Below are 13,693 nucleotides of genomic sequence, written 5' to 3' on the forward strand. Positions count from 1 at the left end.
CATAGATCGACTGTAATCTATATACCCCAGAGAGGAATGACCCTTCCTGCCACTCCCGGCGTCTGCGGGTGCGGGTGCCGGTGCACGAGTGTCGGAAATTTCTTTCTTTGGGAGGAGGGAGACCGAGACGGGAGTGGGGTTGAAATTTGAATTACCCGAAGTATATAAGCGTGATGTATTTATTATACATGCACATAAGTAATACATATTATGTTTTTGCTTCGTGTACGTAACTTTGGTTGTTTTTTTCTATTTATTGGGAGCGATAAAGACAGCGGTGTGTTGCCTATACTATACACCGCCCAAATAAGGGGATGTGTCAGAAGAACGTGCAGCATGCTTGGGACAAGATCACTTGTCGGACAGGCACTCTGCTATGGTAGTAATAATCATAAAGTTAATAACATAACCCCTCCCCCACCCCCTAGCCGCTTCGGTAGGGATGGGGTTATCATATTTGAACTTTCAAAAAACGAGGACACGCTGGAGTGCGACACTCTGGAAACCGTTTATTTTGAGTTTTGAGGGGTTGAAAAGAGTTTCCTTTACATATTGAGCAATCGTATCCGAAGTCTCAATAAGATTAAGTGTCGCCCAGACCTCGATTTATTTTGACTGCCATCCACCGTTCTGTCAGTCAAAATACTGAATTATTACTGGAAATATTGTGCTTGTCCGAGTCTTTCCATCGATCATCGATGTTTCGATACGTGAACGCACCCGTTTGTTTGCGAACGGGTACGTTTTTCATGGAAGTCCTTCACGAACTTGCTGTCCATGTCTGACGTGCGACTGAAGGTGCCACAGGAATGTGGAATTTATTGGTTTCATGCTTTAGCGTTCGCCGTATCTGCATTGCCTGTTTGCTTCCGGCCTCCCACCCGTGCGTCGTATCCACACACACGGCACACACATGTAACATCCGTACACGTGATTGTGTGGATGTGTGGAATGTGGGACATTTGGTGAATTATAGTAAGATACTGTTTAGATTTTGATGATTTGCGTGTGATATGATTTAACGGATGTTTATATAAATCGTTTAAAATAAAAAAGCCTTCAATTTCTGATATTTTACCTTTTCATTTGGGCCTCCCAATTGAAGCCCCGCCCATAGGGCGGGTCCCGTTGCTGGTATAACAAATGCATGAAATATCCTCACTATGAAAGTCGGGAAGATGGTTGCTCTGTTGTTGACACATTTCTGTGCTGTTTGATTTCAGTTTTTGAAAGAAGCTCATTTGCTCAGTTCCCTAAGCCATCCGAATATCGGTAAGTGTGCATTTCATGGATTACAATACAAATAATCCATTTGGATTTGCCTTTTTTGACATTCGCATGTGACACACCATTCACAGTGCTGAAATCCCACATTCAAATCCCATATCGCCCATCAACCTCTACATTTCCTTGTAATATTCCTATAAAATCATTCCTCTGACAGGACCCAACTGTAAACTGTCAGATTAGTGCTTCGCAGGTTGAACGTTACATTACAAAGTGTGTCGTCCCTTGGATTGATGTTCAGCTGAGTGTCCCATCTGCAAGCATTAGTTGGTGGACATTATAGATCCCCTGATATATGTTGTGAAGTGAGCTTTCACCGGCACCCTGAACAAATTGCAAATGCCTGCGATAACCACCTTCTGTATCCGGTTTATAAAAGACTAAAGCAAATGCCATCTCAAAGGAACAAATTCCTCCTTTTACCAAGTCTTACCAGGTACGGTACCTACTACACCTACCAACTACCTAACCCACTGATGCCATCGTGATGGGTAAAATAGTGGCAAGAGGCTTTGGCTTCGCCGGCTCATTGCGGCTTTGCAGTCGGGTACTAGTAGTAGTAGTAGTAGTAGTAGTAGTAGTAGTAGTAGTCGTAGTAGTATGACATGATGTGGAGCCAAAGCCTAGCCTATGACATGACACTGAAGAGCCGAGCTCTTGCTTGAGACGGACGAAGTGACGGGCAAGACACAAACTCGTCTGAGAAGATGTTTATTGTAAAACCCAACTCAGGAACTCCGTCAAAGCCCATTTATCGGGCTGCATATATATCACAACCAGAAAGCACAACCGAAACCGAAAGCCACGCCTCTTAGGCGAGGCGTGTTTCGGTGGTCACGTGACCGACAGGTGCAAAGGATGGTAACCGCACGCACGGCACGCTTTGGTGGTCACGTGACCAGCCACCCCGGCGCCGAGGTTGTCCGCCGGTGACGTCACCGGCTGGAGCAAGGAGATTCTGCTGCTGGTCTCGCTTGGGGGACCCATGGGTCGCTACAACACAACATATATCAGGGGAGCTATAATGTCCACCAACTAATGCTTGCAGATGGGACAAAAGTTTACTCACCTGTATCAGTGTACAACGTAATGAACATGAGCATGAGGACTTCTGTAGATAATTAATTATATACCATTCATTGATTTGTTATCCATCATGTCATACTACGACGACTACTACTACTACTACGACTACTACTACTACTACTATTACTACTAGTACCCGACTGCAAAGCCGCAATGAGCCGGCGAAGCCAAAGCCTCTTGCCACTATTTTACCCATCACGATGGCATCAGTGGGTTAGGTAGTTGGTAGGTGTAGTAGGTACCGTACCTGGTAAGACTTGGCAAAAGAGAAGAGCAGACAGTCCTCCCCAATACCTACATACAATAAATGTCACAAGAAGCTTAAGGAAGTAACTATACGATGTGCTAGCTTAGGGCCTATTTTAAGAAATTTTAACTGGGCTTAATATACGTTTTCACAGCATGTGTGTAGTCTTCTAACTTCAGTCGCTGTCAGGACTGGTTCTCTCCGGGCACTGCGGCTTCCTCCACCAGAAGAAGTTAGCTTGCAGTAAGATCAGTGCCGACAGATCAGACGATAGCGCCGTTTCAATGGCAATGTGTGGCTGTCGTTAATCAAACCGTGTCGCTGGCGCTGATTGGCTGACCTAAGCTGATCGCTGATTGGTCAGCTCACAAAATTTCGCAAATTCAGACCTAAAATGACACCATTTGCATTCTGGATGAGATTAAAATTTATAAAATTTCCTTCTTGATTAATTCGGTGAATTCCGTCTCGACTTCGGATATTTCCGGCCGTGAAAAACTATCCCCTACTGCCGCGATATTTCTAAAAAATAATTCTTCGTCAATTTTAGAATATTTGACGCCGTTTTCAGCCTCCAAAACGCGTAATACGCTTCTTTGAAGTATTTTTTCAAATGCTCGAATCTCATTGGTTCCGGTGTTTGGTGACGATTTTCGTTGAAGACAACCAGGCCCGTGCGGGCCGAGGTTGGTCTTAAAGTATTTTAATTACAAATTAGAGGTGCATAAGATTGTGAATCAAACAAAGACGGGTGAAACAAACTCCTATGGAACTTTTTTTCAAATTTGTTATGCATACTTCCGCATCCGCAAGATGGCGGCCTCCATTGAGCAATTTGGTGTGTCAAATCTTCGAAATTCTCAAGCCAAGAGATCCAGCATAATCTGTTTTTTCAGCATAATACGTACGCGTTCATTGACAACACCGGCTTCGCCGGCTACTACTACTATTACTACAACTACTATTACTACTACTATTACTACAACTACTACTACTATTATTACTACTACTACTATTATGACTACTACTATTACTACTACTATTACTAATACTACTACTACTATTACTACTACTCTTATTACTACTACTACTACTCCTACAATTACTATTACTACTACTATTACTACTACAGCGCTTTTACAGTTGCTATTATTCTCACCATCCTGTGGGGTCAGCTCGGGAAAGTTTGTTGCCCAAGTCTGAAAAGACAGCTGCCCAGACTACGTAGTTGATCAACGGAGGTGGCAGGAATTTCCATTCCGTTCATGGTGGTGATGATTACTGACACACTCATGTTGTGGGAGTCCTCCAGCTTGATGCTGTGGGGTCTTTAACGTCCACCAACGGCCAATGATGGCAGATGGGTCCTCTGGCCTGATGTGCTTCCGATGGATAGAACACCATGCATGTCCAAATACCAAGTTGCAGTTTATAGCTAGGCCAAGATTTGAACCCGAGCGACACATCTCAACGGCAACTGCGCATCCCTCTAATCCATCCTGCCAGCCCTCATCTTGAGATCTTCCCTTTTGGTTCATTGAACGTGCAAGCAGACGCGTGGTTTTTCTGTTCTCTGCTTGGTTTTTTAATCCATTTTGAAGTTTGTCGTTTTCTGTCATCACCATACTCTCCAGAATATTCGAGTTCATTTAAGGGCCTATTTTTGTATGCTTACTCGAGGCTTGTATAAGACCTAACACATATAACGTATAATAAAGGGAGCGGGAGACAAGAGGGGTAGGGAAGGAAGCACAACAACAATTGGGAAAAGGGACATCAGGAGATCTGTGGAAGAGAGATGGCAGGAGTGGGGTACACAGGATAAACAAGTTGGAACCTGCAGGGGATTTCAGGAAAGAAAACAGGGAATTTGAAGGAGGTGGATTTGAGATAGATTAAGGGGGGGGGGGGGGCGGGGGTAGAAAATATCAAGGTTTTGGATAGGGGAAGATATGAGATGGTGGTGAACAGCTGTTTTGAAGACCTGGAGGGAGGAGAGGGATTGAAGAGAGCGTGAGAGTTTGTTCGAGAGGCAGGAAAAAAGAGGAATGAAAGGGTGAAGGTGAGCAGTGATTCTTGATTTTGCAGTTTCACCAGATGTTACTAGCAGACCTTGTGTATCCTGCAGGGATATTTGGGGGACAGAGCACAGACAGCAGGGGGAAAAAGGCTTGAGAGGAGTCGGTGGAAGACAGAAACCACCTTGTAATTTTATCCAGGTCTGCAGAGAGTGAAAAGGCTGCAGACTGCCGATCTGAGGGATGAGGTATGGAGCAGCAGAGGGTGGAGTCATCAGCAAAGATGTAGAGAGGATTTTCCAGAGAGTCGGAGAGATCTTGGATGAAGATAAGAAAAAGCACAGGGCCCAGAACACTGCCTTGAGGAACTCCACCCTGGACAGGAAGAGATGAGAGAATTTCATTTAGTGTCCTTTTCATGCCTACTCTAAAATGAAAAGATTCAAGATTCTAAAAATTCAAGAGAAAAATTCTAAAAAGCCTGGTGTTGGCTCAGTGGTTAGGGTGCCGGCTTGGGATCCTACGATCCTGGGTTCGAATCCCGGTCGATCGCTGAATTAACGCCAGGGGGGTTGACTCAGCCTGTCATCCTTCCGAGGTCGGCAAATTGAGTACCAGCTTGCTGGGATGAATGATCACGGTGTGTACCCCGATTTAGAATAGGTACACCGTATCCCTGCGCATCGTAAGAGGCGACCAAGGGTTGGCGTCAGGAAGGGCATCCGGCCATAAAAACATTGCCTCAAACAGGGAACCATGATTGTCATGGGGCCCGCAAGGCCAACCCCCGCTCTAGCGGGGAAGATGGCCTTAAAACGATCATTCATTCATTCTAAAATGAACGCATCAGTTTATGATTGTGTTAGGAAATATGAAAACTTTAATTGAGAAACAACATTTCTGAAACACAGTTAAAGGCAAAACGGGGAAAGAGAACTTCGGAATGAGCTTTCTAATGTTTATCTTATTTCCACTCTGCTATTCCCACGTAGTTAAAGTGTTGGGTGTGAAGCAGTATGAAGATCACTGTTTCATGGTCACTGAGTTTGTATTAGCAGGTGAGTTTCCCTTTTTCATTGTTCTTTGTTGACATTGTTCTGCTGTTGTTTGAACCCATGTAATACTGCATGTGTAATCTTAAATCATTTTGACTTTCTTTGTTTCGTGGCTTCATTTGTACACCAATCTGCTCAATGCACAATAAATATAATATTGAATCCACCACACATCAGCTGATATAACTTAATGGAAAACATTATTAAGATGATATGGAAAACATTATTACCATTAATACAAGGCGGTTATGTTTTCACCCCTGCCCGATTGTCTATTTGTTTGTGAGCAGGATATTTCAAACAGTTGTAGATGGATTCGGACGAAATTTGGTTGACAGGTTTGGGTGTCTGACAAAGACGAATTGATTCAATTTTGGTGAAGATCCGGACCACAACTTTATCCCGGAGATCTTTTGAAAGCTCCTTGGTACTCATAGTTGAGTCTTTGCTGTGAAATGCACGACCCAGCAAAAAAACTACCAACAGGAAGAGCTGATTTTATTCTAAAATAATCAGAATCACTACAATTGAACACAGGTGGAGGCCATTTAACTTGGTGTATGATTTTGAACGTGATTGGTTTCACCTGAGCTAATTTACAATTGCTGTTATGAGGGGGGTGAACATTTATTCAAACAAGATATTCTCGTTTTGTATTTTAAATAAATTTTCTGAAATTTGCCGAATTTGTTTTTTATTTGGAAGTTGTGGGGTACGATGTAGGATTTCTAAATAAAGGTGGAAAAAGTCTGATTTAATGCATTTGCATTCCAGGCGACAAGGCAACAAAAGGTGAAAAATTTGAAAGGGGTGTAGATTTTCTACAGGCACTATATATTGCACAATATTTCAATAAGTTATGGACGGATTATAACAAAACAAGGTGGAAGGATTGGGTAGATGACAAGAAAAAGGTGATTAGATTTTGGTTCAGGTCTGGATCCAGATCCGGCCTATCAGTGGGTTACAAAACGTAAACTGTTTAGCCTGGTGAAGATATGCTTTGTATGAGTTTGTACAACTGCTGTGAGGTTTGGATTATTATCTTTTCTTACATCAGGCTACTTTTAATGTATGTGCTGATTAAATCCTGGGCTTTAGAACCTTTCACATGAAGCAACAGAAAAAAATGTGAATTTTCTTTTCAGTGAATTGTGTTATGTCCGGATAAATTAACATGCTCCGGATGTCGGGTAGGAACCATCATCATGTAGTAAGTTTTGTTTAGCCGGTTGTCACGTAAGAGTGAATAATTGTGGCCATACGAGGATGGCCCTTGTGTTAACTCGTTGTAGGGATTATGTTAATTCCCCTGTTCATCAAACCTCAGTGATCTATCCTTTATCCTTTTTGGCACCGCACCATAGACACCAGTTAGAATGGACATTAAACCACACTAAATAACAATAAAAACCACCAGGAAGCCAGGACATTGAGCACTGCCGCGAATTACACCATTGGGAAGCACACATCGAGGTCGAGCAGGCCGAAGACACGCCCCGAGGAGCCGTGATTGGCCAGGGCAGAGTAAGAAGGCACTCGCTGATTGGTAGAGAGAAGGGCGAGCAAGAAGCGATGCGCTGATTGGTGGAGAGCTGGACAATAGTGGTGGCCTGTGGTCATTGGAAGAGAAGCACCGATGATGTCATGACCCAACGTTAAAATAACTCTCGGACCGACATTTTCTCTCTTGCCTTTTACCCTTCACAGGGGAGGGGAGGGCGGAAGGGGTTGGAGGGGGGAAAAGCGGTTGGAGGTGGGGACGGGGGAGGGATAGGGGGCAGGGGGAGGGAGGGGGGGAAGGGGCAGGGAGGTGGGGAAAGGGGAGGGAAGGGGGGGAGGGGGGAAGGAGGGAAGGGGGGGAGAGGGGAGGGAGGGGAAAGGAGGCAAGAGAGGAAGGGGGTTCATGTATATGCTGGTGGGTGAATGTGGCGTTCATCACATTTCTGCGTTTGAGTTGAGTGTTGCGGATCAGGAAGAAGAAGAAGCCGCACTACCAAATTCGCACACTTCCGGAATAGTTTGATTTATTTGTATTCAGATGTCTGGTGATTGTTTTGTATTTATTTATGCGAATGTGTACTTGTATATAACTGTCATTAATTTAAAAAGGCTTAGGTACTGTCGAGCGATTATTATTATTATTATTATTATTATTATTTTTTTTTTATATATATTTTTAAATTTTTTGGCCGTAAACACCCCCAGGCACTCACTGATGAACCTCTGAAAGTTTGATGAAGATCCGTTCAGCCATCTCTGAATAAAACGCAGACACACAAAAACTGAACACACACACACACACACACACACAGACGACTCGCGTTTATATATATATATATAGATTTGTCCGTTATGTCTGGTGTGAAGGATCCCATAGGAATTTAGTTTGACCATCGCGTTTCTCTTGTTATCGGTATTTTCTTTCAAAAAAATCCTTTTGTTAATTTCCTTGTACATTTTAAACCCGTTTTGTTTGAGTTTATTTTTCGCAGGTTCGGGAACTGTCGGCGAACAACAGGTCCGGCGGACAACCCTTCATCTTCCCCTCCCCTTTATTCCCCCGCATATATAAAGTCCACATTTGATCGTCGCCCCAGAGTTAAAGCTTGCCCCGCTAATCTGTTTCCTGGTAAAGATTTTAATCGCCAGGAACGCGACAATACGTAGGTTACAGCCTGCATGTTGTAAACAATTGTCTGTGACCACTGTCTTGTGTTGTGCACCATTTTATTTTTGTGTGGCATGAGGTTCAACCTTCTGTAGCCAATAACATTAATGCAGGTGGCCCCCAGGGTTCTGTGTTGCGGCCTAATCGGTGACATGAGGCCGCCTGAGATGAACTCCCAAAACACTGAGTGGAGGCATCCTGCACGCATCACTGCTTGGCTTTCCATAAAGTCCAACATCATGAAAATCGGAGGAAACTTATTCCAAGCTATGATCAAAAAGATTTGTTTTGTTAATTAGGTCACAATCTTAAAAAGTAGGTTGTGGACACTAATGAAATATCAGGTGCACAACTTCAATGCAGGTGCACTATTATGATGCAAGGACATTTTGGAAGGCCAAGTGGTCTTTGAGAATCCGCATTGGCAAAATTGCACGATGACGAAAAACATGTTTGTTTTTTTCAGACCGCCATTTGACGTTGACCTTTACTTCGGAGGGGTATGATGTAAATAAAGTGTAAATGCGTCTTGCTATAGGACATCTAGAGAGGGAAATTTCATTCTGATTGGACAAGCCTCTGTCGAGTTATGGTGAAAATGTTAAAATGACTATAATTAGGTCACGACCTTAAAATTAGGGCAAGGTCAAAAACAATTATCGAAAACCCACACACTTTGTATTGCCATCATCAATGCAAAATTTCATTCCACAAGTCCCTGCTCTGAGCTACAGTTCCGGAATTGGCAGAAAAAGGGAGAAAAACCTAAATGGTGGTTTGGTACTACTCAGGATGAAAGAAACTCTGGGGTACCATTACAATTAGAAGCACTAACTGTGGAAAGAAACCCTACAACAGGTATAGGCCTCCCCCTATCCTATGGGGGTGGGGGTGTTTAATAAATACCAAAATGGGAATGGGGCACAGTAAGTGAACAAAAGAGCAGCTGGAATAGAAATTACAAAACACTTTTGCGAACATTGTTCATGAAATACGTGATGAATTCCAGTTAATAATCAATCCAGGTCATTTTTGTCACATTATTGTCTCCCTCAAGCAAGTTATACAGGAAGTGACCTCAACGCTGGCCAAATGTTGTGGGTAAAACTGAATTTTTGTCTCTGAAGGTTCATGTCTGGCTGTGCCGATGGACAAAATGCACAACGGCTTTTATCAACTAAAAAATGTTAGATTCGCGTTTATCTACCACCGTGGGACATGAGGGGCAACTGCCATTTTGAGCATTAGTCATTCCTTCGTCAGAGGCTCTTATACACGTCATATTTGCACATACATTTCCACTTTTAAAGGGCTCGTCTTCCCTGTTGTGATGTGATGATGATGGCTTCCTTCCATGATTCTATTATTGTTTACAGATACACTCAGCAGCATGCTCAGGGCTCAAGTAAAATTTTCAGAAGAGCTCCTCAAGCCCATCATTCGTCAGGTGAGCATAATCACATGATGATTTACTTACTTTCCAAATAATTACCTCCGCCACCAAAGGTGGATGGAGGTTATGGTTTCACCCCTGTCTGTCTGTCCGTTTGTGAACAAAATATCTCAAAAAGTTGTGGACGGATTCAGACGAAATTTGGCAGAGTGTATGCGACAAGGACGAAATGATTAGATTTTGGGGAAGATCCGGATTCAGATCCGGCTATAAGAATTTTTTAAGTGATTCTTCACCATTGGGAGATCGGGCCAAAAACGATACATAGCAGGATATCTCAAACGGTTGTGGACGGATTCGGACGAAATATGGTGGACCGGTTGGGTGTCTGACAAGGACGATTCGATTTTGGTGGAGATCTGAATATGGATTCGTATATGAGAATTATTTAATTTTTAAGCGATTCTTCACCATTGAGAGATAGGGCCAAAAACGATACATCGCGGGATATCTCAAAAGTTATAGATGGATTTGGACGAAAGTTGGTGAACAGGTTGTGTGTGTGACAATTAAGAAACAATTCAATTTGGGTGAAGATCCGGATCCGGATCCAGTTAGTATAATTTGTTAAGTGATTCCTCACCATTGGGAGATAGGGCCAGAAACGATACCAAGCAGGATATTTCAAAAAGTTGTGGACGGATTTGGACGAAACTTGGTAGACCGGTTGGGTGTCTGACAAGGACAAATATATATTTAATTTTGGTGAAGATCTGATGATAAATTCGGACATGAATATTATTTAATTTTAAAATGATTCTTCACCATTGGGAGATATGGCCAAAAACGATACCTAGTAGGATATCTCAAAAAGTTGTGGACGGATTTGGACGAAACTTGAAAGACCGGTTGGGTGTCTGACAAGGACAAATATATTCAATTTTGGTGAAGATCTGATGATAAATTCGGACCTGAATATTATTTAATTTTAAAATGATTCTTCACCATTGGGAGATATGGCCAAAAACTATACATAGCAGGATATCTCAAAAAGTTGTGGACGGATTTGGACGAAACTTGAAAGACCGGTTGGGTGTCTGACAAGGACAAATATATTCAATTTTGGTGAAGATCTGAAAATAAATTCGGACATGAATATTATTTAATTTTAAAATGATTCTTCACCATTGGGAGATATGGCCAAAAACTATACATAGCAGGATATCTCAAAAAGTTGTGGACGGATTGGATGAAACTTGGTGCAGGTTGTGTGCGTGACATGGACGATTCGATTCGATTTTGGTAAAGATCCGGATCCGGATTCAGCTAGTAGAATTTTTAAAGTGATTCTTCACCATTGAGTGATATGGCCAACCATGTGGAGGTTTGCTCTCTACTGAGTGCCGTTATAGATTGCTTTGAAATTGGGTCTAGCAGATTGACCAACATGATTTTGAAAACTATCAAACGCTTGATTTATAAATCCATCCCATAACCTTTTGTATTTGCTTTTCTTCCAGGCTGCATCCGCGTTTGATTACATGCACAACATGAATGTTGCACATGGAGATATAAAGGTAAAAAAAAAACTGTGCTAATTACCATGGAAACCTAGAAGGATGTATTTAGTAACAAAGAAAGAGTTTCTTTTTTGTCACAAGGAACTGTATTTCAAACAATTTGAAGAATCTCATTTGCCACCACAACAGCATTTATGAAATAAATAAAATGTTTGTATAGATGTTTATGTTATGTGTGTGTTTGGATTTTGAAATTGGATTTGAAATTGGATGAAATTGGAAATATTGAAATTGGATTGAATTATAAGTTATAATTATAATTATAAGTTAAGATTACAATTATAAGTAATCGTCATAAATTGTGGCAAGACTCGATTTTGCTTATGTATCGTGGAAGAATCGAATTATTCCTTAAAATCCGTTGGACTTGGGTTTATGAATCTGAAGGTGGGATGAGACCATTTTAAAGATAAGAGGTGATCACTGACGGGTAACATACTGGGTAACATTGAAGCTGAATATCATCAACACCACCCCATGATCCGATAAATGCTGACAAGTACTTTTGGGAGTGAAACAGTACATCACTTCGAATCCAAGGCCGACATTGATGGCCTCGACCTAGATGTACGCACACACCTTTCTAAGCTGTCCAGCCGAAGTTCGAATCCCGACCCAGCTCTAAACTGTCATTGTGGTGTTTCACAGGCAGGGTGATTCATAGGCAGTTATCATTGGGGAGAGGAACAAACTATGTGTACAATTTTTTTAAATCCCATATATGACTCAATTATTGCTGTTATGCTCTGTGTGAAACCACTAGTCCAGCAATTGATATGTTGCAAATCAAACCCAGACAAGAACACTCACAGTGAAGTACGCGCTACCTCTGCACCATCCTGTCAGACCATTTGTATTCATATACATCACTTGAAATTTGATGCGAGTGCAAAAAATAACTTAAATCTCATAGGATGTACATGTTATAATAAAAAATAGTTGGGATCAAATACTGCAGGTGTGAAACACAATTTCAGACTAACAATGGCTTCGTTGAATGTGTCCGTCCTGTTGAGTTATCTCATGTTTGAACTTTCAGCCTGTGTCCATCCCTTGACTAATACATTTTTCTGCATCTATTTTGTAGCTTGCAAACCTCCTCTATAGTGAAGCAGCGGTGCTGAAGGTCGTCGATTTTGGAACGGCCACTACATTTGAACGTGGAAAGTTGATACGATATCGAGGTGGAACAATATCCTATATGTCTCCTGAAATGGTCCAGCGAAAGAATTATTATGGTCCAGCAGCTGACGTGTGGGCCCTGGGTGTAACGTTGCACACCTTGTTAAATAGAGAGTACCCTTTCAAAAAAGATGAACTTAAGGTGAGCAATAAAATCGATGCCTTCATAATGATCATTATATATCCTTATTTTTGTGTAAGTGTGCTTCGTTTTTTGTTTTTTTGTATACTGAATCGAGGCTCGTGAAAGAGCTAACATTTATTTCACAAACAAATCAACCAGACAAACAAGATATATAAAAAGAGGGAGCGGAAGACAAGATGGGGAGAGAAGGGGAAGCACACAAACATAACATTTGAGAGCAGGGAGATGTGTGGGAGGGAGAGGGCTTGGAGGGAGGAAGCGTGGGAAAGGGGGGGGGGAGGTGGGAGGTGGGAGAAGTATAAAACACAAGGACCCCAAGGACTTCCAGGACAGAAGTTGGTATTTCAAAAAAGTGGATTTGGGGTGAAATTAGCGGGGGTAGAAAAGATCAAGGTTTTGGATGAATATGAATGAATGAATGATCGTTTTAAGGCCATTTTCCCCGCTAGAGCGGGGGTTAGCCTTGCGGGCCCCATGACAATCATGGTTCCCTGTTTGAGGCAATGTTTTTATGGCCGGATGCCCTTCCTGGGGGAAGATAAGAGATGGTGGTGAACAGCTGTTTTAAAGACCTGGAGGGTGGAGTGGGATTGAAGAGAGTGAGGGAGTTTGTTCCAGAGGTGGGAGAAAAGAGGAATGAAGGAGTGAAGGTGAGCAGAGAGTCTTGATTTTGGCAGTTTAACCAGAAGAGGGTTGCAGGCAGATCTTGTGCGACCTGTAGGAATATTTGGGGGACAGAGCCCCGAGAGAGCTGGGGGGGCAAGGCCAGAGAGGAGTCGGTAGAAGACGGAAAGACCACCAAACTGCCTGCGGTGAGTGAGTGAAAGGCCCTTGGAGTTAGCTTCATCGCGGGAGATTCCAATGATTCTGAACGCTTTGGTTTCAACAGCGTGAAGACGAGCTAGGTGTGAGGCAGGAGCACCAGCCCAGAGGGGAGAGCAGTATTCCATTGAGCTGCGGATGAAAGCCTTGTATGTGGTGAGGAGCTCAGGTGTGCCAAGGAAAGACTTTGCACGACGGAGGATGCCC

General features: G+C 42.6%; 1 protein-coding gene across 1 annotated transcript in view; it reads left to right on the forward strand.

Moving 5' to 3' along the window:
* The first annotated feature begins 295 nt into the window (after nt 1-295).
* Nucleotides 296-13,693, forward strand: part of LOC137413095 (putative serine/threonine-protein kinase MARK-C) — a 40,042-nt gene continuing 26,644 nt past the window's right edge. Inside the window, exons 1-6 of the mRNA XM_078775316.1 lie at nt 296-379; nt 1,224-1,272; nt 5,631-5,696; nt 9,741-9,811; nt 11,278-11,334; nt 12,425-12,661. Of these exons, the coding sequence (XP_078631442.1) occupies nt 377-379; nt 1,224-1,272; nt 5,631-5,696; nt 9,741-9,811; nt 11,278-11,334; nt 12,425-12,661 (483 nt within the window). The 5' untranslated portion in view covers nt 296-376. The remainder of the gene's footprint in view (nt 380-1,223; nt 1,273-5,630; nt 5,697-9,740; nt 9,812-11,277; nt 11,335-12,424; nt 12,662-13,693) is intronic.

Source organism: Myxine glutinosa, chromosome 4, assembly GCF_964187855.1.
Source record: "Myxine glutinosa chromosome 4, kmMyxGlut1.1, whole genome shotgun sequence".
NCBI lineage: Eukaryota > Metazoa > Chordata > Myxini > Myxiniformes > Myxinidae > Myxine > Myxine glutinosa.